This window comes from Larimichthys crocea, chromosome XXII, assembly GCF_000972845.2.
Source record: "Larimichthys crocea isolate SSNF chromosome XXII, L_crocea_2.0, whole genome shotgun sequence".
NCBI lineage: Eukaryota > Metazoa > Chordata > Actinopteri > Sciaenidae > Larimichthys > Larimichthys crocea.
The window spans coordinates 14,558,278-14,586,053 of record NC_040032.1 but is presented as its reverse complement, the minus strand read 5'-3'; the positions used below and the strand labels follow the sequence as shown (position 1 = coordinate 14,586,053).

The window sequence follows — 27,776 nt, the reverse complement described above, 5'->3', positions numbered from 1 at the left end:
GTTGAGGTGTGCTTCTGCTAGGTCCAAGCCTGAAAAGTTTATTAAGTTAGTCAGTTAATTTCACAAATCTTTGGTTGATACGTAGAGCTTAGCTTGTGTTTCCTCTGCACCGTATGAGGAGGAAACAGTAGCTGACTCTTGATCAGTAGCTTGAGGCAGTGCAGCTGTTCTTGGGTTGGGTTTCTGCGTGCAGTTTTTACAGGTCAGAGTGTTGTAGAAGCATCTGATTTGTGATCTAACCATGTTCATGGGTGAGTCAAGAGATAAAGCCCCCAGCCACAAATACGCATAGTAAATTTGCCTGCTAGACAAGAAAATAAAAAAAAATGAGTGGACATGAAAACCGCTGGCTGAGGGAGAATTCATTTATTAATAGTAATGTTCCCAGGCTTGTAAGGGGAGGTTTAAAGTGAATACAGGCTCCCATAAAATAGTGCTTTTAGCCTGTAACCTTATCAAGACTGTGTCACCGTAATGTAAGCATGAGCTGAGTTTATGACGTCTAAACATAGAGGCACAGAGGCAGATAAACAACAACATCCTGTAAGTGCATGACAGCTGCTGCAGAATAAAGGTGAGATTTATGTGGTTTTCATTTGTATCAGTTTAAAGTGTTTGTGTCTGTAATTTTAAGGTCATGGTCCAAAACCTGCGCACCTTCGTCTGATTGATTGTTTTCACCTTCATGTACAGAATCTCATGCTCTGCAGCCCTGCAGCTACCTTCAATGGATCAAGTTTTCATAACTTGGGTTATTGCCGAAGCTTTGAGTTGTTGTTGAGTCCGTGACTTCCCATGACATTCTGCCGTTCATATGGCGGGACTGTCAGCAGTGCCAGACGTTTGATCCTGCTTTATGACTTCCTGTCCCAGGGCGAGGGAGGCGAAACTGCCCATTTCCCTTTTTTCGGGCTGTGCTGGCCGCATGAACTCTGAGTCCGTTCTAATGTACTAATGGCACAGGCGCTTATCTAATTTGTTTATTATTTTTATCAGTAAATAACAGAAACCCTCCTGCTGCTCTTTAAAGTCCCAAAGTGTTTTTTTTGTGTTATCGCTGTTTGCAGTTTTTTCTCCAGTTCTGCTGAACAAATGTGCAGCCTTGACAGGTGTTTATCTTCACTTGGCAGATATACTTACACTGTAATGAGTCAAAATGATGTAAGCATAGAAGGATAATAGGTATAAGGTGGGCTCTACATGTTGTTTAACCCTTGTGTGGCCATAAAAACAAAGATCTTTTTGTTGCCTTCTTGAATTTTCAACCTGGGACTTCAGTATCGGGCCCTTTGCTACCACAAATTAGACAAATTATTATGATGATATAATTGTTTTCATATGGGCGAAATATTTCTAAGTACTCTCGAGACTCCTCGCGAGGATGTTTTGAAATTGTCAGCTGTGTGAAAGATGAGCTCATTGCCATTGTAACCATTGTGATTATGTCGTGTTTATGGCCTCAACAAATCCAGTTCTGGTGCTGCAGAGCAGACTGACGCTGCAGCAACATGCCAGTAAAGGCTGTAGTCAACCAGAGAATATCTTTGGTTGGCTGAAATTGTAGCCACTTCAACTAATTGAGTGATCGATGGAGAAAAAAGCAGTTTAATAATTTATTTTCCACTTAATTGTTTCCTTGACAGCTTGTCTGCATACAGCAGTAACACATGCATAACGGAGAGGATCATGGAGCAAAACCGGCTTCTGTACAACAGCAAAGCTAACGCAGTGTAAAGCGCTGCAACTTCAGAAAAAGCAACATAAAAAAAAAAAAACATCCAACCTAATGCTCTCATTATAGTTGGCTTCAAATGGCATGTGATGTTGACTCTGTTTCTCTTGACTGTCACAATATTTCAGCCTAAGTCCAACATCTTGCCAACCTGGGCGAGTAGCCACTTATTCACACAACATGCTGAAGTTAAACAGGCTAAAAAAACAACAACCACTAAAACAACAAAAAAACATGGCAGAACTTAGAGCGTTCAAGTTTTACAGACAGATGGTAACATTATCGACCCATTATTGAGCTTTAACAGTTAGCAGTCCATTGTAAAATAAGCACACACAATGTCATCAGGAATAAACTTTATCCACTCAGCTCTGAGCTGATGTGTAGGCATCTGTGCTCTTTCGCTGACATGTAGTCAGTAAGTTTGGAACAGACTGAATGTTCAGTAGTTACGACAAAGAGTCTCCATTAGGTTGAGTGAGTTCAAAGTTGTGTTTTGGCTTCTTGACTTTTGGGTCATATAATCTATAAAACCATGTGATTCATTATTAAAACAACAATCGATGTTACCTCTTAACACAATATAGAGAAACAGTGCATCAGGTCTGCATGTGTCCCTCCCACCCTGAAAGTGATGGATTAAGAAGAAGCTGTCAGAGCTACATGCCAGACTTAAAAGCATTTCCACTTGATCTTCTGCCCCCTTTCTCACATCCAGGAATGTGAAGCCTCTGTGGAGAAGTTTCAGTGCACAGCTCAGCCTGTAAATCTGCTTTGTGGTTACAAAAACACGACATCCAGTGAAGTATACTGATCGAGCACTCTTATAACGTTTGCTTATGTTGTTGAAAGTAGCCTTCAAACTACTTTACTTGCTTAAATGTTCCATTTTACATTATAATAACAACAATGTTCTTTCCAGCTCTCTGCGTTTCTATCTGTGCATTGCTCCGCTTGAAGCAGCCTGTTGCATAACCGGCGTGTCGTGCTGAATTCATCTTGACAAATCCTTTTTTTAAAACGTCCCTGGCAGGATAATATAATGTGTTGATCTGGCGGGGGTGCCGGCTTGAGTGTGTACCTGTTCCCTCTGCTGGTCCTGCTTTCAAAGAGCTGAGTGGGTGTTTGTAACGGAGGGCACCTCAAAAGTCTTTTTCACAGAGTCACAAACTGTTTGAATTATGTAATGCCCGTTGTATAATAGCCAGGAGAGGGATGTGTACTATATGCGTGTGTTCCAGGAGCTGCAGAGGAGTTGTTTGGGTTTATTGCATCTCTGCCCACTTGGATCTTCTTCTCATCCCTCCGGCATAACTTGACAATGTTCATCAGCGATGTCTCAGTCAGCGTGAAGGAGGCCGGTCAGCTCCGGTTAGATAAAGCCACCGTGATCGAGCCTCACTAATCTTTCCACTGGCTGCTTGGTATCGATCATCAGTGAAAAACTCTTGTTTGGTAATTTAATCCATCTTCTTTACTAGTGAATTTGAGGTGGAAAGAGGCTCCAAGTAGTAGAAATAAAGACTTGGAGACAGAGCTGTGTGATGCATCAGAGAGAAAGTGTATAGCCACCACTCCTCATCAATATAAGCCTCGGGCAGTTTGCTGTGCTGCCCTGCTAACACTATAACACAGAGATTGGTCATCATAACAACCCAATCATCAGTGTGCTTCTTGGGAGCGAGAAGCCGCATGGAAGTGGAGTCATCATTGATTCAGTAATTGATTTTCCACTTACAACTTGATGGCTTCTTCACCTGCTAATGAGACTTTGACCCCACACTGATTTTTACTTGTTATTGGCGAAAGAAAAGGGAGAGAGCTGGAGAGAGTGTGGATGCTGCTTGGAATTAGTTAACAGAATAGCTGACCCAGTTTTAATGGAAAATAAAAATGTCAGATCTTATAAAACTGATTTTTTTTCATGCTCTTCATTAAGGCATGTTCTCACTTGTCGAGAAAATACACCACCTGATAATAACTTTGAGGAATCGTGGGCTATGCTGTGATTTATTTTGTTTTGAGTTTGCTTTTTTTGCGGAGTTAGATGAAGATTGAGACCAAGCTACAGCCCAAAGCCAGTTAGCTTAGCATAAAGACTGGAAGCAGAGGGAAAGAGTTAGCCTTGCTCTGTGCAAAGGTAACAAATCTGTAGAAATCACTGAGTTCTGTATAAAGAATAGACGGCGTATATGTGACGTCACGTCACCCACAGGTTTCTGAAGAGCCGCTTTAAAGCTCAAAATCTGCCACCATGCTTAAAGTCCGAAGTTAAACACTCCTGATGATGATTTCTTTTCGTATTCTTAGATTATTAATTAATCTTGTGAACTACAACCCCAGATTTCCAAACAGGAAGCTGTGCTGGCCGCCACTATGTTGGCAGTCCTTCGCAACTAGTCTAAAAATCTGCAAAGACATTGATCATCGGCAGACAATCAAAGTATCCACACTGTTAATTATGCATAACTTTAAGCCTTAATATGATTTGAACAGGTGAGTTCTATAAAAATTCACCCTCAGTACAGTTGTCATGAACGGGGAAATTAGCTATAGAGACCAAAACAGTTTTTTGTACCAGGCTGTAAACATGTTTATTTCTGCTGTGAAGTTGGACATTTGAACATGGGGACTTATGGAGATTGACTCATTCTGTAGCCAGCCTCAAGTGGACGTGTGAGAAACTGCAATTTTTGTCTTTGGCTTAATTTCACAGCCACAGAGGTTGTCACTTGGTTTTACCTCAGAGGACTGTGGCACTTTGAATTGTACTTTTGAAAAGCATTATTCACTTATTCACCTCATTCATACTCTAAATAGTTTTTTTGTCTTCGCTTTTTACTCTAACCTCCGGTTGCATAATATTTTCTTATCTCATCTCGTGCCGTTCGTGATCGTCCCGTCTCCTCTTCCCCTCCGTTAGTCCAATCACCTCCTCCCCGCTCGTGTAATCTTCCAGGTGGCTGCGTCCAGTCAGCCGTGGGTTTACACTTTAGAGTGAATTATTCAAGCAGGTCAGCAGCGTTGTCGTCCTGTGAGGCTGCACTCTCTTCATCACTGGAACTGGGTCACGCTGTTCAGATGTAACACAGCCTCGTCCCCATCAAGCAGAGGGCGCAACTTCAGAGTAATGGGTTCACATCCACATCACACACGCTGGGTAGGATGCTTTGTTTGAAGAAATCACACCCACCTCTAGTCGACATCCCAAACTGTTGCAGAAACAGAGAAGAATGTGTCATCCCCGTTGAGACTTAGCTTTGCCCTATTTTCACCAGTTAAACTGATGCCAGGTATGACTGCAACTGGAAATCTTGTCTGCGTGCATGAATTAACAATTCTAAAGCATCGTGCCGTCGTTCCATCCAGAAAAGCCTGGACACGGCAATGATGGCTAAACCTGCTGTGGAAAGATTTCTTATCGCCATCTTCTCCTCTCTTCCCTGCAGCTGAGGAATAAAGTAGATTCACTCAGGATTTCTATATATTACGGTGCTTTGAGTAATAAAGTCTAAACTCCTGAAGAATCCAAAAAGTTATTTTGCCACTTTGGGTTTTCAAAAATGCAAATTTGCCTTGTGCAGCTTCGTCTTTATTTTGAGTCATGGGTGTTTATTTAAAGCAAACTTGAGTTCTAGCTCGACTGTGCGCTGTGTTATCTGCCAGGGGTGGGTGGATCAGTTGTAATTAAAGTAAGTTCACTGTGTTGTTTAGCTGTAATTATCTCCACCAGGGAGGTTCTGTTGTTTGACTGAAAAAGACTTCTTTTGTTTGCAGAACAAACACACTTTGAGCCAATGAACGACACGTTTGCATTGTGTTGAGCGTCAGCTGTGCCGTCTCTCTCTCTCTCTCTCACTCTCTCTCTGAGTGACTTATATGTTAATCAAATCATAATGAAGATCTATGACAACAGAAATTAGAATACATCAAGAGGGGAGCGATAAACGTGACAATTAGCAATTACAACGGATCGACTGGAAGCACATCATCATCGCTACATGAGAACCAGGTGAAGAACAGCGTGTATACAGAGGGTGACCTCATTGTTTGAACGGAGGTTTGTCATGCAGAATCGGCAGCGTTACTGCTTCACCACTTGCTCTTGCATCACTTCTCCTTCTCAACCTCTCTTTTTTTTTGTGCTTCGTGTCCTCTCTCTCTCTCACTGTATCTCCATCCTCACCTGCAACCAGATTTACTGCTGTGACCCAAAAACATTGTCTAGCGACATCTTTTCTGCTCAGTCTGTGGCTAGATTTACCTTTTAAAGTAGACATAAAGACTTTAAATAGCTGGGTCTATTCATGTCTTCTTTGTTTTTTCCACCCACTCTCTTGACACACACTCCTCTTCTCATCCCAACCACACCCAACAACCCACAACAGACTGCAGCTAAAACCTTCTCCTCGCTCTCCTATCACCACTTTTGTTCCAAAGTGCTTAATAAGTGATGGAGCGGTTAATCTGAGGAAGATAGCCCCCCAACGGCTCAGATGAAAGGGAAGCAGGAATAATCTGTAGAGCACCCTAAGGCTGTGATTTCCCACCCTGCCAAACCCCCCCGCCTGCCTCTGCACTGTACCCAGAAGGACCCTCCCTCGAAAGCCTCCCTCACACAAACACACACACACACACACACACACACACACACACACCCCTCCTTGTTAGCCTGTTTCCCCTTCCTCTTGCCTAATCTCCAGAGAAGTAGGAGGAAGGATCAAAGAGGTGCAGTGGGTCATTCCGTAAACATACTTATAGAGACAGTTCAAATTAAATCTCATTGATTTATCCGCTCACAGACAGCGAGCTCGCGGCTATCGATGTCACCCAGCCAATCACGGCACACACGTGATGAAAACGCACCACTTTGTCATTTTTGATGAGTAAGTCAAATAAGCCTGAGGCTTTATTTAATCATTTTTCAATACCCCAAGTCCCAAATGATCACCTTTGTTCTTCCGTTAGAGATTTACAGTAAGAACTTTACAGAGCTGGAGCCAGGAGTATGAAAGTATAGACACTTTGTGTAGCATAGGTTCAAAAACCAGGTAGGCAAAAACATTTTAAAAAGTGTTGCTTTGATGCTAAAAGATCGAGTTAAAAATGCTATTAAACAAGATTAACTGTAAAATATATATATATATTATTAAATATTATACTTTTAAGTTTTCAACCCCGGAGCTTAACAAAACTTTTAATATCAATGCCGATACACTCTGAAGAGCTCTCTGGACTTTAAAGCAATTCCTGCCAGCTGTGAAAAATTATCAGCAAAATCCCTCAAACGTTCTGCATCAAAGCAAAAGTTCAACATTTTATGAAACAGACTTTTTTTGCAGAGAGTTCGACAAGAAGATCGACCTCACTCCCTCAATGTTTGTGCGTTACCAATAGAGGTTTTTAGTTTAGTTTAGCATGAAGGCTGTGAAGTTGGACATTTTATTATGGGGGCTTATGGAAGTTGACTCGTTCTGCAGCCAGCCTCAAGTGGATGTTGGAGGAACTGCAGTTATTGGCATTTCCGCAATGACTTCACTTCACAGACACGGTTGCCACTTGGGAGTTACGTGCTGAAACTGTTTCTCTGAGTCTCCACTTAAGTTAAAATTGTTGAGCTTTCCCATAATAAGCACATTTCCCAAATGTGAAAACATTCCTTTAACTATATTGTTAAAGGAGTAAAGCAGCCATCCATACATTTTTACAGGTCAGGACATGCAAACACAGAAAGACCCCAGCTAGCAGCTGGATCTGAGCCCAGGATCTTGATGCTGTGAGGAGAGCCTCTGCACAGCTCCCTTTTCAGAAATCTGGAGATGTAGCTTGCCAGATCTTGTTAAAGTTTAAATTTCAACAATAAAATAATAATAACTAAACAATCTAAAAAAAATCATTGAGGACTAGCACACAAGGCTGGTTTCATACAAACAAACAGTGAAGGTCAACTACAAAACATTTAGAGGCAGATGTTTTCTGCAGCTGAAGAACGTTCCCTGGATTGTCTTGTTACACGCAAACATGCTGAAAACACCAGGATGACTGCCGTGTGAGGACCATCCCGTGTACATCAGCCAGGCAGGGATTCAGAGCTGCTCCATATTCATGTCGGAGCGCCGTACCCGTTAAATTGATCATTAATTTATCCTGGACTCTGTGATTGGCAGAGCGGCGCCGAAGCCTGCAGGCTGGAGAATCGCAGAATCGACACAATCACGGTTGGTTGTCAAGGAGCAGCCGCAGTCCCAGATGGAGGTTGGAGTGGAAACCAGGACCTAGTTCAACACTCCCTTCCCTCCCCCCCGCCTCTTGTCTGGTCATATGGAGCGGCTTTACGAGGGGCTGTGCCACCCAGCACATGTATAATTAAGAGCCAGGACCGGTCCTGATGTCAGAGCATAGGCACTCAGGGCTAAACCATCTGCTCCCTCACCTTTTCATTTCGTTGCATGTTTGAAGTTAAAGTCAACATCGTTTTAGGTATTTCAAGTCAAAATATCTGGTGTCTGTGCACAGATTTCCAGAGGGGGAAAAAAAATCTTCAAGGGAAGAAAAATAAAGAAGAATTGTGTAGTTGGTCTGACCCGCAGTGTCAAAGAAGTCAACTCAATCAACAGTAAAAGAAAAAGAAGCTCATAGCTGCACTGCCAAGTGACGTTTTTATCACCAAACCTAACACCAGAAAACATCTCAAGGATTACCACTTTTACTAATTACTTTCATTTTCTTTCATCTATTCTCCCATTCCCACAAGAACTCTTAATCTTATCTCCCTGTTGGACTCCCTCCTCCTCCCCTACATACGTCTTTCCTCATTTTATCATTCCCATGTTTCTCAAGCTCAAGGCCCCACGCAGTTCATCCTCTCATACAGTTAATTTATCTCCACAGTACATTTTTATCTATGCGAGGGAAATAAGGGTCCATTATTCTTCTCTTTTTACGCACAACAAAACCAAACTAAAACCAGGGAGCTGTAATGTGCCTCCAACGAGATTCAGACGATTATTATCCCGGCATATCGCTATCCTGTCATTATTTTTGCATTTAAATGTCATGTATGGAGTAAATTTGGGATTCGGGGGAACACAGCGGCGGTCTGGACGGGACGTTTGTGTAAACCCGCGGTATTGTGGGTTAACATGTCTGCATGTGCTACTATGTAGGCAGGTTTTTAAATAGTGCATGAGCTAACACTTGACGGAGTGGAGCTCTGGTTGTTTGAATGTACAGTACGTGTTTGTGTTCATCGGGATGCCGGTGTGCACTCTGATGTGATGCACTGTGAAGCGTTGGACTCTGGTTGACCCCTTACTATAGACGCCTGAAAGCTAATGCTATACCCTGAAGAGTAAAGAGGGCACTAACATGGCACGCACATGTAGGATCGAGCGTTTTTTGGTACCTCATTCGTACGAGGAAGTCGGGATATCTTGGCCCCTGCTGCTTTGATTTCTTTTCTTGAAGCGTCTCTTGTGAGCCCCCTCACTTTATGTAAAGGTCTCTCCTGTCACAAAAGATCTTAAACACATATATAACAGTTAACATATACAGTTAAAGTATACCCATCTATTTCTGTGTTCGGCTTCTGTCTCATCTTACCCCCAAAAATATCTCCCATCTCCCTGTGGAGGTTTTTTTTTTCCCTCCCATTTCCAAAACATGGTTTTCCCAGACATTCTTTCCAAGAAGTGACGCATGGAGTGTGTACGTCTCATCGCTACGAACCCCCCGAGAGTTAAAAATACTCTACTGTGGTGAGGGTTGGCTGAGGTCTCCTCCATACTAACCACCCTTCGTCCTCCTCGTCCGCCCCCTCGTACATTGTCGGGGACAAAGTCAGACATACGGGCTATCCGACTCACCCTTCCGATCTGTTCACTGTTTTATCGTCACACACTAGCCGCACGTGTTTTTACGCTGTGGTATCAAACCCTGCCGCGCTATCTGAGGCGCCTTGATGACGTGATGATTGTTTGGTTTGATAAGGTGTGACCAGAGCCCACGTGGACTTGAAAATATCCAAAGTCATCTAGAATATCAATAACTAATAACTTCATGAGTAAGTTTGATTAAATCTGCTTGTTTCTGTTAGTTTGTTAGTTGGAGAAAGGGATGTTCTGCAGAGAGAGACAGTTTGTTTCAGAGCACATATTTTTGTGTCCTAGTAAACACAGCTGTTTCCCCACCATCAGTAGATCAAGTAAATGGTAACATGCTCCTTGTTTTTGATCTGAATCCCTTTTTGAATCACTTACCCACCACTAGACATCGACTCTGAATCACAGCCAGTCCAGCAGGCATGCTGTCTTACTGGTCTGAAGGCTTTTAAAATGCAGCCTCGCGCCTGTAACCTTTCCCCAGCAGAATATTTCTCCCCTCTAATTTAAATTACGGGACACGACGGATGGAGATGGAGCTTGACAGGCGTACACGCACACTCCCACTGCCCTCCATCGATCCATTATACAGAGGAATATGCCTTTTAAGAGCAGCCAGCTCCAGCTGTCCTGTTGAATAAAGATGGTGGGGGGGGGGGTTTGCTCTGCGTGTCTCCCAGGATGCGCGGAAGTGCGTGCATGTGGAAACTGTGAGGCTGTGTAAGAGCGTGGTGAGGAGAAGTCGGAGAGGAAGAAAAGCAGGAGGAGGTGGAGGAAAGAGGAGGGGAAAAATGTGTCTCTTGTCATACTTCTGAGAGGAAATGACAACGTAGAAGCTTCTGAAGCCTCCTAAGGTTTCTACCGAGATGAAGTTTTCCACTCTTTTAGTGTCACACTTTCTCTTCCTCGTTCTCTCCATTACATTCCTCTCTCTACTCACATCCTGAGTGTGCTGACCAGCTCTGGGAAAAGGTTGACATGGGGTCAAATCACTGAGCAGGACACAGTACAGCATTTAGCAGTGCCTCCATACCTCCCTCGTTCACTCTCCCTCTCATTCCTCATTGACTGTTTATTGCTCCCCTCCTCCCTCCGTCTCTTTTGGAGGTGTGTCCATCAACATCTGGAGAAGCAGTGCTGCTCAGTGACAACGGGAGCTCATTCACTCCCCCCTCTCTCTTTTCTCTCCCTCCTCCTCCTCCTCCTCTCTCTCTTTTTTCCTCTCTCTGCCTCGCTCTAGCGCTCTGTATCTGTGTTTGCCGTAGTGGAAGTCAGTTTGCACAGAGAGGAGATGTTGGCAGCTGACTGTGGAATGAGCTCACAGAGAGAGGCACCAACGTGGAATTATTATCAGGCTTATCAAGGAGACCATGGCAGCATCTCGTTCTCCTCCCTGTCATCACTCTCTCGTTTTTTGAGGTGAATATCAGCTGTGGGAGTTTTTCTTTTTTCTGATCTTTTTTTTTTCGCTGGTGAATTCGCTGAAGCGTCTCTCCAGCACCTGGTCCAGTGATCAGTGAGAGGTTACTTTGGGATCCATCTCCCTCCTCCTCCTCCTAAGCGGCGTACTAGAAGTAGAAAGGAAAGGGCACTCAAGAGGCTTTTTGGGATGACGGAGATCATGGTGTCGGATGTAAACTTGAACTCGGTGTGTGAGCGTCTGGAGCAGCACTGCTGCGTGGACCAGAACCAGCACAATCTGTCCAGCCAGCCACAGACCCCTGTGCTCAAGAGGCACACCAACACCGGGGCCAAGCTGTGGGGCCGCGTCCGCAGCAAGCTGCTCAGACAAAAGGTCTCTGGCTGACACATGCACACACACACACACACACACACACACACACCACTGTGTTTCCTCTCTTTTTATCTTTTGTACTCTCCTATTTATCACTCTGTCACTTCCATCTGTTTGTTTCTGCTTTCTCTCCATGTGCGTGCGTCTTTCTTTCAGCTCCACAGTTCAGTATTGTTCTTATCTGATGGCTGTATTGACTGCGGTAGAGGCGATGATGTAGTGCTAAATTTAAAAAGGGTGGATAAGCTGTGACCTGCGGTACCACCGGCTACAGTAAACACAAAAATAATATATTTGGAAATATGTTTTTTTCTGCTTTAAATGATCTCACATCTCATATTTGTTACTCAACTTTATGTCAAGTGTTTCCTGTTGATATATAGCACAGATACTACCTGTATACTGGACCGTACAATACGTTCACCAAGAGAAATCACCTTAGATCACTGCTTTGAGGACTCTTTAACATGAAATAACAATTTCCTCCCTCTCACGGATGTCTCTTACTCCTGATTTAAAGCTCCAAAGGATGAATTCATGGTGTTTCCAGCTAAACTATGTTTGTTATGAGATGTTTCAGTATCAGGTTGGCTCCCCCTGCTGTCCATTTCCAAGTACTGTCCTCCTCTGGCTGAGCTGATCTCATGCCCCTTTGGCATTTCGAACGCAGTTTCCACTAATTAACTGTCACATTATCCCAAATAACCGCTTAAACATGTGTCCAGCATATTTGCATCCCGTTCAAGAATAAATTAGCATTGCGAGGGTGAAGTTTCAACATCTTTTTAAAAAAATAATGTGGCCAATTATCTGTGTTTTGTTACTCTAAACTATTGGCGTTTCATTGTGTTTACATGAATGTTCAAGCGTTCAGTGGCTGGTTAAAGTCATGTGAACAGATGAGGTTTACAGAGACATGTTTGACTTTCCTAATTCTCTTGAAATTTAGACAAAAATTAGATGGAAAAATGCGGCGATCACTGTGCTATTATAGGATTTAGGCTCATCCGGTTTGTTGTGATTTGGTCTAAACCTTCAGGTCAGACTAAATGACCCTTGTGTTGTGGGAAAGCAGGGCATACACACACACACACATACGTCTGGTATGGCGTAGTTTTAAACAGGTTCTGCATTGTGACTCATACGTGGGAGCAGCTCCTGTTTTTTTTTTTTTTGTTGTTTTTTTCCCCAGATGCTTTTTGTATTTGAAGAACAGAGAAGAAACATGCGAGCCTGTTCTGTTTTGCACACGCAGCTTGAAACTCATGACTCATTTTATTTCATTTCACTTTGCCTTCGCATGTTTATTCAGCAGTTCCCCCCATCTTCGTCGCGAGTGCATCGCCAGCGTTTTGAGCTGTAATTTGTGTGCATAATAAACAGGTCGAGGACAAAGAATTCAAGTTGAGACTCGGCTTGACCTTTTTGCTTTAAGTCTTCTCCATTATTCAACAAGAGGCCTGAGGAAGGCTGACCACTGGTTATACTGAGCGGGATAAAGCAGGGATTACATGCTAAAGCCCAGACTTTACTGCGTTGACCTGCAGGTCTTGTATTGATTCATTCTCCTCCTCTCTGTACAAACGACGCCATGTCTTAATGTCAAACAGCGTGATTAAGGTTTCTGTATTTCATTACTGTCCACATTCGGCAGTTTTGCACTTAGTTGCATGTGATCCTGCCCCTCAGCTCTCAGCCTGCACAGAAATCTCCATTCATTAGACCCCTCTGTGAAGTCCCATTCATCCTTTCATTGACTTTGAATCAGGCTTTGAACGTCAGGTTTTTATGAGTAAACTTGTGTTGCAGTTTTTCAGCACTCCCTCGCCTTTTTGATCCTATCAGGCCTCTTCAACAATTCCCCCTTTCTTCTCCGCCCCCGTCCTGCATTTCTGCCTCGACACAGTGTTGATGTGTTTGATGGTGAGCGAGAGGCGATGATGTTAAATCATCCACCAGCATCATCTGAAACGGCAACATGACCGGCTGCCTCGGGGTCTGAAAATGAAGTCTGAAACACAGAACTGGGTTAATACAGCGAGGGCCTTTTATCACATATACTTAGACACAAAAATACAAAAACAGTTGGACATTTTTCAGTCTGCCTGTTCATTATTTTAATAATATAATCAGTTAGATTTGAGTAGAAATGAACTCTGTCTCTTTGCTTTTTTAAAATCTACTTTGAAATTTGTCTTTAAATCACCTAAAAAACCTTCTAAAACCTTCATAATAAAGAAGAACGACTCCCATTGTTTTAAAATAATTATCTACGGGGGCAGGGAAAGCAGACTTTATTGCTGTGTGTGCGTCTGTGGCATGCATCATGTTATTTACAGGCTGTTGAGGGGAATGTGGATGCTGGAGCATGTTTGAGGGTATGCAAGCACACCAGGGGAATTGTCCTCCTTCAGCCTAAAGCGGCACCTAATTAAGACACGGTGTGATGAGATGGGAACACTAATTAGACTACAGCCAGACATAATGTACGATATGTGTCCCAGCAAAAGAACAAATGATGATTAAGCTGTTACTCAGTTGTTCGTCTGGGATTTTGGCTGTGTGTTTAACATCATGTTCTTTTGGCTGATGACCTGTTTGTCGGGCAGGTTTTGGTTTTTATTTTCTTTCTGTCAGCTTAGCGGAGAGAACAATGGAGCTGTCGTGCCGGCTTAGCCGTGGATGAGAATCAGATCCAACCATTATCAAGCACCCTCCGCCTCTTTCATCCCACCTCTCGCCCTCGCCGCATTTTAGCCCACATACGAAATTACGCTCTTCCATTTGAGTATGTTGATTAGTGCAGATGAGATATTAGGGTTTCATCCCTCCTGCGTGCCTAAAATGCCAGCCAGTCCCCTAATGGCCTTTTATATAGGCCACATAAATCTCCGTCTGTCCCCACCGGAGGGCATAGCCCTTTATTGGCCCCAATCCTTTCCCCCGCGCGCAAGATCTGCGATTGGTTAATGAGCTCCACAAGGGGAGCGGCAGGTCACTAAAACATTCTCAGGTTGATACCCGCAATGACCCCCTCTGGGATGAGTCTATCCCCATCGCTTCTCGACATACAGCAGGTTGGCTTTAATCTCAGCAGGGTGACAACAAGACATTTATCATGTAATTAGGTGGTAGGAGTTTAGAGGACTGGGCTTACTGGTGTGTTCATCTCACGCTGTAACATTGGTCCGCGCTTAGGTAATGACAGGAAAGTTGTTGTGGCAAACAGTTGTACATAAAGAGGATGACTCAAGGTTGGATTCAGGGAATTCAAGGACAGTCGGTTTCTGACTCATTTTGCTGGTTTGTTTCGATGGATTTTGGTTTTGCTCAGTCCGCTGAACTAAAGTGACCAAACCAGCTTGTGGAAGCGCTCCAACTCACCAAACTCTCTGAAAAACTGGTGAATGCTACATCAAAATCCCTCTGATTATCGAACTGGCACCTGCTTCATGACATCATAGTTCCTGTGTCGACTCCACTTGGTAAAACATGCTTAGAGATGATCTAATACCTCACAAATGATACATGCCGTTAAAGGTAAAGAACACAAAGATCCCGAATAGTTACAAAAACGACTACGCAATGTCCCCATAAGACTGAGAAGCGCAAAAACATCACAGCACATCTGTCTAAGACAAACATGAGGGTTCATCAGGGGACAAAAATGTGACTTAGATCCCAGTCTCTTGATAGCACATGTGAGTTTTGTCACTGCTGCACTAGATTAAATCCGGAAAATTTGGTGGTTAGTGTGTATAACAATGGAACAAAGCAGTGTTTGCATCTGTGACTAGTCTATATATCTATGATTTTTAGGCCGATATCTATCTTCAAATAATTCAGCTCGTACCGGAAATCATACAAAATGTCAACAACATGTCATGTTCGTAAAAGAAAAAAAGTGTTTTAAGTCTGCTGGATGAATGATGTGTTTGTGTTTAGCTCCATTTCAGAGCACTGAAGGGTTACTCCTCTCTTTCTCTGCTCTTAAGTGTAGGATAACTCCGTGTGCAGGCTGCAGGCTGGGTGGTGTTGCATAAGCGTACCACGCGTCTGTGTGTTGCTGTTTACAGGCCCCGTAAGAGAATCACACACACACTGCCCGCAGAGATGCAAGACTATCCTGCAAATCACAACCCTCTGCTGGCTGAAAACCCTCGCCGATTGGCTCAAACTATGAAGTTAGGGAGGAAGGCGACATGGCAACCGGAGTCAGAGACCTCACATGGCCGTGGTGACATCAGCAGCTGTTGAGTAAAAAGAGGCTCGCTGTCACTGATGCACATATAAACACTGTGTGGTTCACTCGTCTAAAAATAGTAGTGTTGCTTGTACTCTATCAAGCAAATATACTGCGGCACAGAGCGTTAGCTGCGGGGATATAAAAAAAAAAAAAAAGAGAGAGACTCAATCAGTGCACAAACAGTTCCTGTAATCCTGCTAAAACCAAAGAGCCGTGCAGTTTGAGCTACGTTCTAATTAAAGGACTAATAAAAAGCTTTCTGCAGCTGAATGAATATTTAATCAGCCGGAGAGCAGCGATGGAACACAAAGGAGAAATTAAACATTGATTTAGCATATCAAAAGATCATGTTGTGTTTTGAATATTGTCTCCAGCATGCATTAACTCTCCAGCTCAGAAACAATGGGCTAATTAAGTGTGTAGGGAATTTATGCACTTAATTGCAACTCTGTGATTAATCTGTGTGGCATATGATATTAAACGTTAAAAAAACAAAAATGTAAATGTCTTGCGAAACCATTCCCAAATGCATCTTTTCGTGCACGTATTGCAGGTGTGCAATTTCTTACTTGCTTGTCAGTGAAGAATGAGTTTTCTGATGGATGGATCATAACGCCTGAGGGGCCCCCAGGCCAAACATGTTCATATAGGACCTTACGCATGGCCACTTGGCAGCACATGTGCTATTTCTTCATGACAAATCAAGACCCTGGGTATATTATTATTCTCCTGCTGTAGTGCTGCATGTGTTGAAGCAGGTCTCTGAAGCCTCCTGTGTGCATTTCCTGAAGGAAATGTAAACAGCTCCAGAGGGCTGCAGACCTCTGACTATCCCTCTGCTGTCAGTCTCGTACAGGCGTCAGGGCTGTGGCTCACATGTCACACTCTGCTGAAGGAGGGCAGGATTATCACAAGAGCGGGGGTAGTGCACAGGCAGCCAGTTCCCGTAGTGTAGTGGTTATCACGTTCGCCTAACACGCGAAAGGTCCTCGGTTCGAAACCGGGCGGGAACAGCAGTTTTGTTTTGTTTTTAAATCTAGAATAAACAAAAGTTGTGTTTTTCTATGTGAGCAAATCAAATGGAGGAATAATGGTTGCTGTTGGGTGTGTAAACAATCTTGTTTTTGTCCCTGATAACCATATATGTGACCAGTTAAGTCAGAATAAGACTGATTTTGTCAATCACCCAAACTTATAACACTCTATGAATCATTATAAAGGGAACTGAAAATGTTTAGGTGCGTTAGAAGAGGTAGAGAGTACCTCTTCGCTGCAAAAGCTTAAAGTGTGAACTCCCTCTTCTCCTGCTCTGTCTGTATGCAGCAAAAACATTAAGACTTATCTGCTTTGTTCTGTCCCTGTAGATGATCCCGGGCAGAGTACAGGCTGTGTGTACATCCTGACTCAGGGCTGCTCCGTCTTTTGAAGTTAAGACTTTTGGTTGTGATATTTCTTGCTTGACTGACAGAGGCAGGAAAAGATGATCAGTTTTCTGTAGGGCCTACAAGTAGGTCACATCACATGGCAGCCACATGCCTCCTGTTGAATTCTGACTTGTTTCAGATGCTCAAACACACCAAAGAGCGATGGGATGAGATGAGGCTGCTGTAACAGAGCATCACGCAGGGTGGATTGCTCTGTCTGCACATATTTATTGTACTCTATATAAGGAAAAAAACTTGTGCCCCGGCTGGAATGCGTACAAATCTATGTGTTGATGTGAAGTATTGAAGCTGAAGTTCATTCTGGCCTCTCCTCAATCATATATCCTTGATAGTTATCACAACCCTACAAAGAGAGCTTTAGTCATGGACTGATGCGATCCTAATCAGAACCACATCACCCCAAGGATGTCTCCAAAAACAACCACGAGGTACTTTTATCTTTTCCTAGACATGAATGCGCACACATATAGAAGATGCTCATGTGGTCGAAATCCCCTTCAAGCATTCTTAAGAACGGAAATTGATCATTGGACTTTTCATCTCCTTGGAATGAGATAAAAGGCGGACTTAAGGCTGTGCTGGTTTGTCTCAGTAGGGTCCTTAAAAGGTCTGAAAAGGACAGTGCATAAGCAAGATTATATTCCTGTTGTGCTTATTTCCTCCAACATCCATACAGTCCACATTCAGGTGTTCATTCACTGCTTTCAGTCTGATTCAGACAAGTACAACAAGATTTCTTTATCTTTAACGGCTGCGTCGCCCTCTTCCTGTCAGCTCCCCTAGCTGAGCCGTCACTCAGGATAAAACCTTAAATCCTCTCTCAGCTTTGTTTAGACCAGCTGACTGGACACATTTCCCCCTAGTAAGTCCCAATCCATATCCAAGAAAGCAGGTTGTCTTGCCATGCATACGTTGTGGTTGTCCTCCTTCGCCAAACTGTTTGCACTCGTCCTTTAAAGCCAACTCATTCCACAGGAAAGAAATAGTTCCTCACTGAGTATTTTTTAATAAAAAATAGAGTAGAGGATACAGTTTCAAGAGGGGTCAATGAGTATAACCGCTGCCAGTAAAGGGACCTCTTTGTTTTTACAGCCCTATTGGAGTACATTCATTTTTAATCAGGTATTTTGGAAATTAGCAGAGGGCAATGGGAAGGAAATAGGTTCAGAGAACAGCTTTTGTTTTTTCAATGAGTCTACTTCGAGGGGTTACAGTCCTGGATCTTTGCCCAGTTCTCCTCTTGGCATTAGCTGTGTAAAGACCCAATGGCAGTGATTACCTGTCCCCAGTCTCAAACCCAAACCCTGCTGGGAAATCAGGCTTTAACGATAATAGGAATGCGTGAAACCGATGCCAAATGGTCTTTTTACGAGGTAATGAAATACGCTCACTGAGAACTTTTAATGGTCGCAGCCTAATGCTGACAATAAGAGAAGTGTGCTGCCCTTGTGCTCACCCAACAATCATTATTCTCCTCTAAGTTGAGCACCATCACCACACAGGGTTGTAATGACATAACTACGTAGTGCAGTAGTGCTCAAACAGCCTATAAAAAAGGCATTAGCTGCTGTGGCCTCACGCAGCGGGCATTTACTCCAGGAGACTTCAAACAACAGTCTGCCATCTATCATGTCTCAGAGGGCATCATGAGAATGTATGCAGTGAAGTAGGCCAAGTTTCTGAGCCTATCTGGAGCCCGTGTTGGACCCCCAAGACATATGTGGGGAACATAAGTGGTATTTTTCTTCCCCAAGTAGACTCAATGACTGTGTTGTTGTAAAGCAGCAGTAGCCAGGCACAAACCACCACGGCAGCTTGACTTTGATCTGGCTCAGAAGATAAAATCCTAGAGCAGCTAAAAGCTGAACTTTGGATCGTAATCACAGTTTCAAAGTTCTTTTCCTCACTTTTAAACTTTCCCCTCAGCAAAGATTTCTCAATGCCCTGAGATTGTGCTTGCCAAGCCTGTGGGGGTGGGGAGGGGATCAGCTGTCAGCCAGTTCCCGTAGTGTAGTGGTTATCACGTTCGCCTAACACGCGAAAGGTCCTCGGTTCGAAACCGGGCGGGAACAGCAGTTTTTGTTTGTAACGATCAAAACACATGAAACTTCAGACACACACGGACATTTGGTACGAATGTTGTGTGATTTGTAACTGAGTAGAAGTGAATTGTGTCCAGGTACAGCACCTGAACTGACACAAGGATACAACCTCTGTAAGATTTAAAGTGCTCTACTTACTATATAAGGCATAAATGGAATATAATAATAATGGTTTAATGGTAGCTGTGATGACAGTGAAGAAACTCACATAGGAATATCTTACTTCATTCTGATGAAGTGTGACTTCACGTCACCATTTGGCAATGAATGTCCCATTACTATTTTTTTTAAGATAAGTATGTCTGGGAATTCCCACCAAGAAGATGAAAGCTGACTTCCCATTTCTTTGAGTACAAATATTTCCAGTGATTTATGTCGGAAATGTTGTTATGTTGAAAACCTGTTTTTTTTTGTGTGTGTGTGATTCTGGCGTGATAGTCAAACTTCCTGTCTGCGAGAGAAAGAACCCAGTCGAGTGTGAATGTACAGGTGGTGACTCTCTGTGGTTGTTTCCCAGAAATGTGACTTTTCCATGCTGATAATTCTTATCTGATGATTTGATTAAGCGGCCTCTGTGTATGAATGAAGTCATGCACCCTTATTTGGTCAAAATCTTATCTCAGTGTCTCTGTTGTGTCTTTCAGCTCGATCCTCAGACGGTGCAGTCCAAGAACTGGCACATGGATGTCATAGAGATGAACGGGGTAAGGACTATGACATATATACTGTAAATATTGTAATTAGATGTATTATTCAACGATATTTTAACACTACAACCTACACCTCTGCTGGAAGTCAAGTGTTTATGTAGATTCATGCACACAAGATCTGTTAATAATAAAGCTGTGATCTGATTTCAGGTATTGTAATTGCCACAGTAGCTCAGTCTTAATTAAAAACATTTTAATGTCAAAACCTCTAAATCTAAATAAATAATGACTAAAAGAAGTGGTTCATGAAGGTCCCTGAGTTCAGTTCTGGCTCCTTAAAGGAATGCAGTTTACTTTAGCTGTGTTGTTTGTTCACCGTCAGATCAAAGTGGAGTTCTCCATGAAGTTTACAAGTCGGGACCTCAGCTTGAAGAGAACGCCGTCCAAAAAACAGAGCGGGGTGTTTGGAGTCAAAATCAACGTGGTGACAAAGTAAGCATGTTCCTGTAATTAAGTCCTGACAGCCTGGCTGTCCAAAAATAAAATGAAAGCAAATTAAAATGTGTTAATTCATTAATATTTGTGTCATCAGTTTCTCTCACATAGATGTGCTCAGGCTTGTCCACAGTCCTGTAACTTAAAGTAACATGGATGTTGTTCACGTCCACAGGCGCGAGCGCTCCAAGGTGCCTTACATTGTCCGTCAGTGCATTGAGGAAGTGGAGAAGAGGGGGATCGACGAAGTGGGAATCTACAGGATCTCAGGGGTGGCCACCGATATCCAGGCCCTCAAATTAGCATTTGACACCAGTAAGACTCCATTTTCTCTGCCTCTCTGTCTCTTGTTTCAGTTTCAGAGTGTAGTACCATTATTTTATATTTATATATATATATATTATATTATAAGTTTAACTAAAATTAGTGATGCCCAACTACCCGACTTGGAAGTTACACAGTGAAAGAACAGAGGACAGAGACACCGTTCACCCTATTACAAGTCAGAGTAGCATTGAAATGTTTGTGAATCTGTTATTAAGGTAGAAAAGTTACATAATGTCGCTTTAACAGCCAAATCCTGTCAGTGAGAGGATCCAGTCTGATGACCCACATCTAACATTTTATCCAAATGATATAATCCCACATCAGTCATCAGGTGTTTACTTACTTTGTCCTGAGAAATGTTGCGTGTGTGTATAAAGGCTGTATATAGTGTATAAAGTTATACGTAGAGACTTTCCTGCAGCTCAGGGGTTTCTGTCATTGAGGCCGTTTTTTTGTGGGAACTGGGGCCTTTAGGGAGGAGACGAGGAGCAGCAGCTGTCAGGCGTCCTCTCAGCGTCAGGCACAGCAGAGCCCAGTATCACCTTTCATTTTCATGGGTAACATTAAGCACGTCTGCATCTGTCTCCATCTGGATGTGGGTGCTATTGAGAGATTACATCATTCCTGGAGATGTTGAGAGGCGAGAGCAGCTGTGTTATTGTGAGCCTTTAATAACGTACCGTGTTTCTAATCGGCCCTTGTCTGTGTCTGCAGATACCAAAGATATCCTGGTGATGCTGAGCGACATGGACATCAACGCCATCGCGGGAACGCTGAAGCTGTACTTCAGGGAGCTGCCGGAGCCTTTGCTCACCGACCGCCTCTACCCTGCCTTCATGGAGGGCATAGGTGTGTGACCTTTATCCCCGGAAGTGTGTGTTTACCACCCTCAGAGAGTTTTACACGGGCGTTAAATTTGCCCACCTGGAAGCGATGAGGGTTTAAACTGTCTTACCATAATTAGATCTGACATCTTTTTCCTCTCCCTTTGCAGCGCTCTCGGACCCGGCAGCCAAGGAGAACTGCATGATGCACCTCCTGCGCTCCCTGCCTGACCCCAACCTCATGACTTTCCTCACTCTGCTGGAGCACCTCAAACGGTATAAACACACCTGCCGAGGCCACCTGTCACTAAAAAAGTAGCCAATTAGGTGTAATTAGAAAAGAAAATGAGGCTCTTTAATCCTTCCTTACACGTTCCTCTTCCAAACACGTTGAACCGATATACAAGATATGAAACATTCACTCAATCATAAGGTCATCTAATAGTCATAACCAGGCCAATTTTCAAACATGCATGTCAGTTTTTTTGGGGTTTTTTTAAACTTCAAATAAACAAAACTCAAACCTCAAGATGATGGTGCAAGCTAAGCTAAGATGCATCTTGTAAAACCAAGCTTTTAATCCGTCAAGAGACATGTCATGTATAAATATGGCTACAGTACCATACCTACTGTCTTCTAGTCAGCCAGGTTTAAGAGTAAAAAGAGAAGCTAATCATTAAAATAACCATTTAATCTTTATTAAAAGCTTCAAATTCACTGAAAAGCTCCCAAACATATGCACAGTCTGTCGTTTTCTGTCTACATTTTCAATGACTTGTCTTGTGTTTGTTCCTGCAGGGTGGCTGAGAAGGAGCCCATCAACAAGATGTCCCTCCATAACCTGGCCACCGTGTTTGGCCCCACTCTGCTCAGGCCCTCAGAGTCAGAGAGTACGAAGGGACAGCACATCACCTCCGCCTCTGACATCTGGTCTCACGACGTCATGGCACAGGTAGCAACAAACAGACACACGCCCTTCAGACAAAAAGGCCATGTTTATTTTTTAAACATAGACTGTGTGAAACAAAGACAAGCTTTTATACCCAAATTAGTCTCTAGTGCTCTGTTTCCAACAATCTGATTAATAGAAGATGAGAAGTCATCCCCCCTGTGAGTGTACACTGTAAATGTTAGACTGGTGCGTACATGCACATTTCCTCGTCATTTTCAGATGAATTTTACTCCCACGTCGCTAAGTGACCCGTGTCACTGCGGTCTAGTCTCCCAGCTGTATTTAGGCTGCAGGCCATCCATTCATCTCCACCGAGAGATGAGCTTCCTGTGCACAAATGTCTTTTCTTGGTAGAGTAAACAGCATCCAGAGTAAATCATCATAAACGGAGCAGCATTTACATGTAGGAGGTCCCATCTGTCCATTACAGTGAAACCGAGTGTTTGTATTGGGGCTTATTTAAATTCTAAATGTTTATTGCATTAAGTATACAAAACATCGGACACCAGAGAAAGATGCTTCCACCACTGAATACTGAATATAATCTCATATGGAAACATAAGTGATGGATTCGCCCTCATTTTGATTAAAAATAACCCATACAACCATATTATTTAGAGGGAAACATTAAAAAATGCACCTTCTGTGAGCCATAAAATACAGATTTTAAATTCAGTTACAGTACTCACTGCTAGCATCAAATTAAATTTGACATTTTCAGACATATGTCCATCTGCTGAAATCGATTAAAGAGGAGATTAAGGGAAATTTGTGGAGGAGGCAACATTAAATGATTCACCCTATTTAATAATTTTTTTGGAAATGTTCAAAGGTGATTTTCTCAGTTTACAGACTGCCTCAGCTTGTCCTACATGCTAAATGAGGCGACTTAATTTGACCAAATTAGTCACATTGAGATTAGAGACAGCAAGCAGTCAGCTCATGAGACAAACCTATTATTAATATATAAATAAAATCTGCCACAAAATCCATAATAATCATTTAAAAATAACTAAAATAAAAAATCTGTAAAGACTTTTATGTAGAGAAAAAAGGGAAGTCTGGATTTTAAAAAAGTTCTAAAGAAGTAGATCCGAGTTTAAAGATAAAACAATGTACTGATGATAAGTACACCCATTCATAAAACAATGACAGCCAGTAATAAATTACAGTTAGATTAACATCTTTAAACTAGATCATTTATAATGCTTAATAACTACTTGTGTGGAACCATATTTAGAAAGTAGAAGTAGAAATGCAATACAGTTGTTGCATGAGATCATTAAAGTACTTTAAAAATTAAGGCACCTAATTTCTGCAGAAAACTAAACACACGCATGATCTGCATATTTCTGGATTCAGTATGACTTTCAATTCTAGATTATATCTGATTATCTGATGTCCTTTTTGAATAAAAATCTCCAACCATAAATCTTTTTAGAAATCATGTTGATAAAATCCCAGAAGTTGTAGTATCATGTTTCTGCAGCACAAACATTGTACTTCCTGTTTACATCGCCACTCCTCTCCCTTAATGTTGAACTATCAATGTTTTATCTGGAATAGTTTTCTAGATTTTTGACTTCGATTGAAGAGCAGACACAGACAACCTCGATAATTTGGATTAATGTTGAATTAATTATGTTTTTTCTCTCTTTCAGGTCCAGGTGCTGCTCTACTACCTGCAGCATCCTCCCATCTCCTTTGCCGAACTGAAGCGCAGCACGCTCTATTTTTCCACTGACGTTTAATCCCCACCCGCCTCCCTCAGGGCGCCATCTGGAGAGGGGAGAGTGAGAGACTCCATACAAGCCTTCGGTCCCCGCCACTCGGCCCTCCTGCCTCACCTCTCCTCCCAGCAGGTAGCTCATCTCGACTGTACAGCCCCCCGTCACATCCCTCCCTCTCTACACCACCAAACCCGTCACCTCACCCCACTATCCTGTAAAGAGATGGAGCCGAGCACATAGGGAGGTGGTGAAGGAGATTCTCCCGGTTGTCTTGTAGTCACACGTCATGTCCTGTTTGTAATGTGAGGAGAGCAGAGCTGACTCCCGCCTCCCACCGACTAAGACGACAAACCTGGGACCACAGCGGGGGAAAGGTCGGGGTTGGAGGTCCGGAGGCCATAGCCTGGTGCGGTGGCACAGGATCGCTCCCCGTGGGTGTCGTAGTGTCATCTAGTGAACCCTTTTCCAGACTCGAGTCGAGTCATCCAGCTTTGTTTTTCCTCATCAGAGGCATTCCAGAAAAAAAAATGGCATTTATATGTTTAATAATTATGTTCAAACAGCTGTTTTGTTTCCTCTTTTTCCCGTCTTTCTGGCTTTGTGCATGTGCAGTGGATGAGGCTGGGGGTGTGTGAGTGACTATGTGGATGTACCTGAGTGAATGTGTGTGTGTGTGTGTGTGTGCGCGTGTGTGTGTTTAAGGGACTATGAGAACTTGTGAGGTTTAGAAGTGGCTGGGAAGCCATCCTAATAAATGGCTGGTGATGTGTCTCTCTGTACTGACAGACAAGAGAGAACTGCCCTCCCCAGTGAGTCTTGGCCAAATTAGCCCTATTTATTTTGAATATATATAATATGTGTGCCTGTACAGTTCTGTGCAACTAGAGAAATGCTCTAAGGAGTCTGTTTTTTGAAGTTTATTCAGGTAGTGATGTTATTTTTAGTCTGACTTTTCTCATTCACCACGTCCATGGTTGGTAAGCTGTACTGAAAAGATCACCAGAACGTCTGCCAATTTAATTTCAGATCACTTTTGTAGAGGAGAAAGGGGCACTCTGTGACATGAGGGTTATTGTAGGGGGATAAAAAAACAAAAAAAAACACGATGAATGGAACATTTAGCTTTTTATTTTCTCATTGTTTCATTGCAAGCCTGTTCCAAGTGTCTTACTGCACCAGTATAATCTATAGGATGATTTGTGTAGTTGCCCTCGTTGCATGTTCAGCTTGTCAATCAAACCAGGCCGGGTAACACAAAGGTAGGTTGTCTCTGCAAGGCGTCCTCGCTTTAGACTGGCAAACATCCATCTCTGCTCTGTACAAAGCCAACCTTTCTGCTATCAAGCCTGCGACATATCTTAAAATACTGTAAGCACTGCTAGATGAGTACTATTTGATATTTTTAATATAAGATTAAAATAAAATAAAAAATGTTGTATTTTACTTCATTTGAGAAGAATTTCAATATACTGTAATATTGAGGCTAAATGTTAATGTGAAACTTTTTCTCCCTCCCCCTCCCCCCCCTTTTTTTTTTAGTAAAATAAAAGTTACCAAAACACTCTCACTTTGTGTCCGTGTGTATGTGTGTGTGTTGAGATTTAATAATTAAAATGCTGCATCATAACATTTTCATATCAACATGTTGTAACATGATTAAATAAGAAAAGAGACAATTCCTCCAATTTTCTGTCAGACTTTTAGGTTTATCCAAATGGTTCATATAAATAAATCACTCCATCATTTAAAACCTTTTAGTTTGATACACGTAATCCTGACAGATTAAACCACACGTGTCAGATCTTTGCGTTTTGCACCACCTGACGGTCAGCTTCAGAAAATGAAATTAGAAATCCAATAATTGAATCCAATCGGCTCTAAATTTGTTGTGCACCTGTGTAGTTAACTCCCTGATATGTTGCAATATTTGGAATAGAAGTGCAAACATACTGAAATCTATACATGCAGACTTGTAGTTTATAACACCCACAAAAAGACTTTTGAGGGACTCTTTTAGGGAACTTCATGAAAAGTTTGGAGCAAAAAGTATTCACAAGAAAACCTGCAGCAAACTGCATTCTTCATCTTTTAGATGTGTGTGTGATATCCTTGGAGAGTCACTTCACCACCGAACCTTTGGTAAGGAACCAGTTGGTAACCAATTTTTAGTGCCACATACAAACACCTTTTAAGTGTTAAGCCTTAGCTCATCAATGATTAAAGCGAGGGCTCCAGAGGCTCTTCTCACCCAGTTAGGAGTGACCAGGCAAGGTCAAGGTCTGTCCTAATGCACACACACTATCTCCACCGCATCAAAAATCAATGACACAATGGATTCAGCATGAATAAACACATTTATATCACTCGTGATGTGAAATGTGCTCGAAAGATCAGAGATCCAGCTTTAACTAAATCTCATTCGTGGTAAAACATCACACAGGTGGTCGTTTTTAAAGGAGACCTAGAAAATCTGTATTTCTGTCTTTATCATATTTAAAATCTGCTGCAGCAGCACCACTTAGTGGTCACAGGCTGGAGAACAACCAAACAAAAGCTGTAAAATTAAATCATGTTTATTTTTTGTCTTTCTGAGTTATTACTCAGGGCTGCAGCAAGCAGATTCCTAGTTGTTATTATACAAATATTATTTAAAGGGTGCTTCCACTTATATCAGATAGACACAGGACAGGTATGAAGGTTTCCACTGCAGGCCTCCAGGTTTACTTATTTAACCAAAGATGCATGCTGTGCCGTCTTCTGTTGATCCTTTAAGACTTTAAGCAAACTGTAGTCGGTCCAGTGTGCTGGAGCAGATGCAATCCTTCACTGTAGAAGTTAGCACCACTAGGCGATAGTCATTCATGCAACTGTTCTGCAATCCTGCACCTTTGAGCCGACAGTCTCACTAATCTACCTCTGTGAATAGTTTCTTCTCTCTTTGGTACAGATGACTTTACAAGCAGCACTCACCCCTTAAAAACCAACATGAACACTTCATTTCAAAACAGGCGGATACAGTTTGGGTCTGTTTAATGTGGCTGATGATTCAGTTATCATTGTGGCACTTTTACATTGGCTTTATTTAAAACAGCCACATGGAACCACGTCTGTAGATATAACATGCTCATTCTAAAGGTGACAAAAACAATTCTTATTTTGAGGTCCTAAGTCTTAAACACTGGACTTTTTATCATGGGCACATCAAGAAAAAAATAGTCCTGAATGCACAACTTGATTAAAAAAAAAAACATCTTTAATATAAATAATCTTTATGTGGATTAGTTACAGACACACCAATGTTCTACAACAAGAACAGAGTTTATCCGAGTCTGGCTTGAGGTGGTCGTGACTCAGAGTTCAGCATAGACGGAGACACACTCTGCTCTCTTTCTGGAAATCCTCCACATGAAGTCACTTTGCTCAGACTGTTCATATGATTAAAGTAATGAGACACTGGGGGGAAAAAACTTTTTTTTTTTCAGCCCGTTGCGCCATCACACAACACCACTGTACACAAACAGGAAGCTGTCACTCCCACCACATACATCAGTTCTGCTTCTGCAGAAATCCACCACATGCCAGTAAATATTCACGTGGT

At 42.5% G+C, this 27,776-nt stretch overlaps 2 protein-coding genes and 2 non-coding genes across 8 annotated transcripts in view; 3 read left to right on the top strand and 1 right to left on the bottom strand.

Annotated features, from left to right (window-relative positions):
• The window catches only part of abr (ABR activator of RhoGEF and GTPase), a 117,138-nt gene extending 91,393 nt beyond the window's left edge, over window positions 1-25,745 (top strand). For 3 of the 5 annotated variants that reach the window (XM_019274948.2, XM_019274950.2, XM_019274951.2), the window contains 7 exons: window positions 19,845-19,904; window positions 20,233-20,342; window positions 20,521-20,660; window positions 21,387-21,521; window positions 21,667-21,772; window positions 22,295-22,448; window positions 24,110-24,199. In XM_019274948.2, the coding sequence (XP_019130493.1) occupies window positions 19,845-19,904; window positions 20,233-20,342; window positions 20,521-20,660; window positions 21,387-21,521; window positions 21,667-21,772; window positions 22,295-22,448; window positions 24,110-24,199 (795 nt within the window). Of the gene's footprint in view, window positions 1-10,847; window positions 11,408-19,844; window positions 19,905-20,232; window positions 20,343-20,520; window positions 20,661-21,386; window positions 21,522-21,666; window positions 21,773-22,294; window positions 22,449-24,109 lie in introns of those variants that run through there. The other 2 variants (XM_010736507.3, XM_010736504.3) reach the window with 2 other exon arrangements.
• trnav-aac (transfer RNA valine (anticodon AAC)) lies at window positions 16,594-16,666 on the top strand. Its single transcript has one exon. It is a non-coding gene; the product is annotated as a tRNA-Val (tRNA).
• On the top strand, window positions 19,098-19,170 carry trnav-aac (transfer RNA valine (anticodon AAC)). The gene has a single exon. It is a non-coding gene; the product is annotated as a tRNA-Val (tRNA).
• Window positions 25,746-27,409: 1,664 nt separating the features above from the next.
• Window positions 27,410-27,776, bottom strand: part of timm22 (translocase of inner mitochondrial membrane 22 homolog (yeast)) — a 3,654-nt gene continuing 3,287 nt past the window's right edge. The window contains exon 4 of the mRNA XM_019274946.2: window positions 27,410-27,776. This exon is cut by the window's right edge and continues 149 nt beyond it. The gene's annotated coding sequence lies outside the window, so the exon portion shown is untranslated.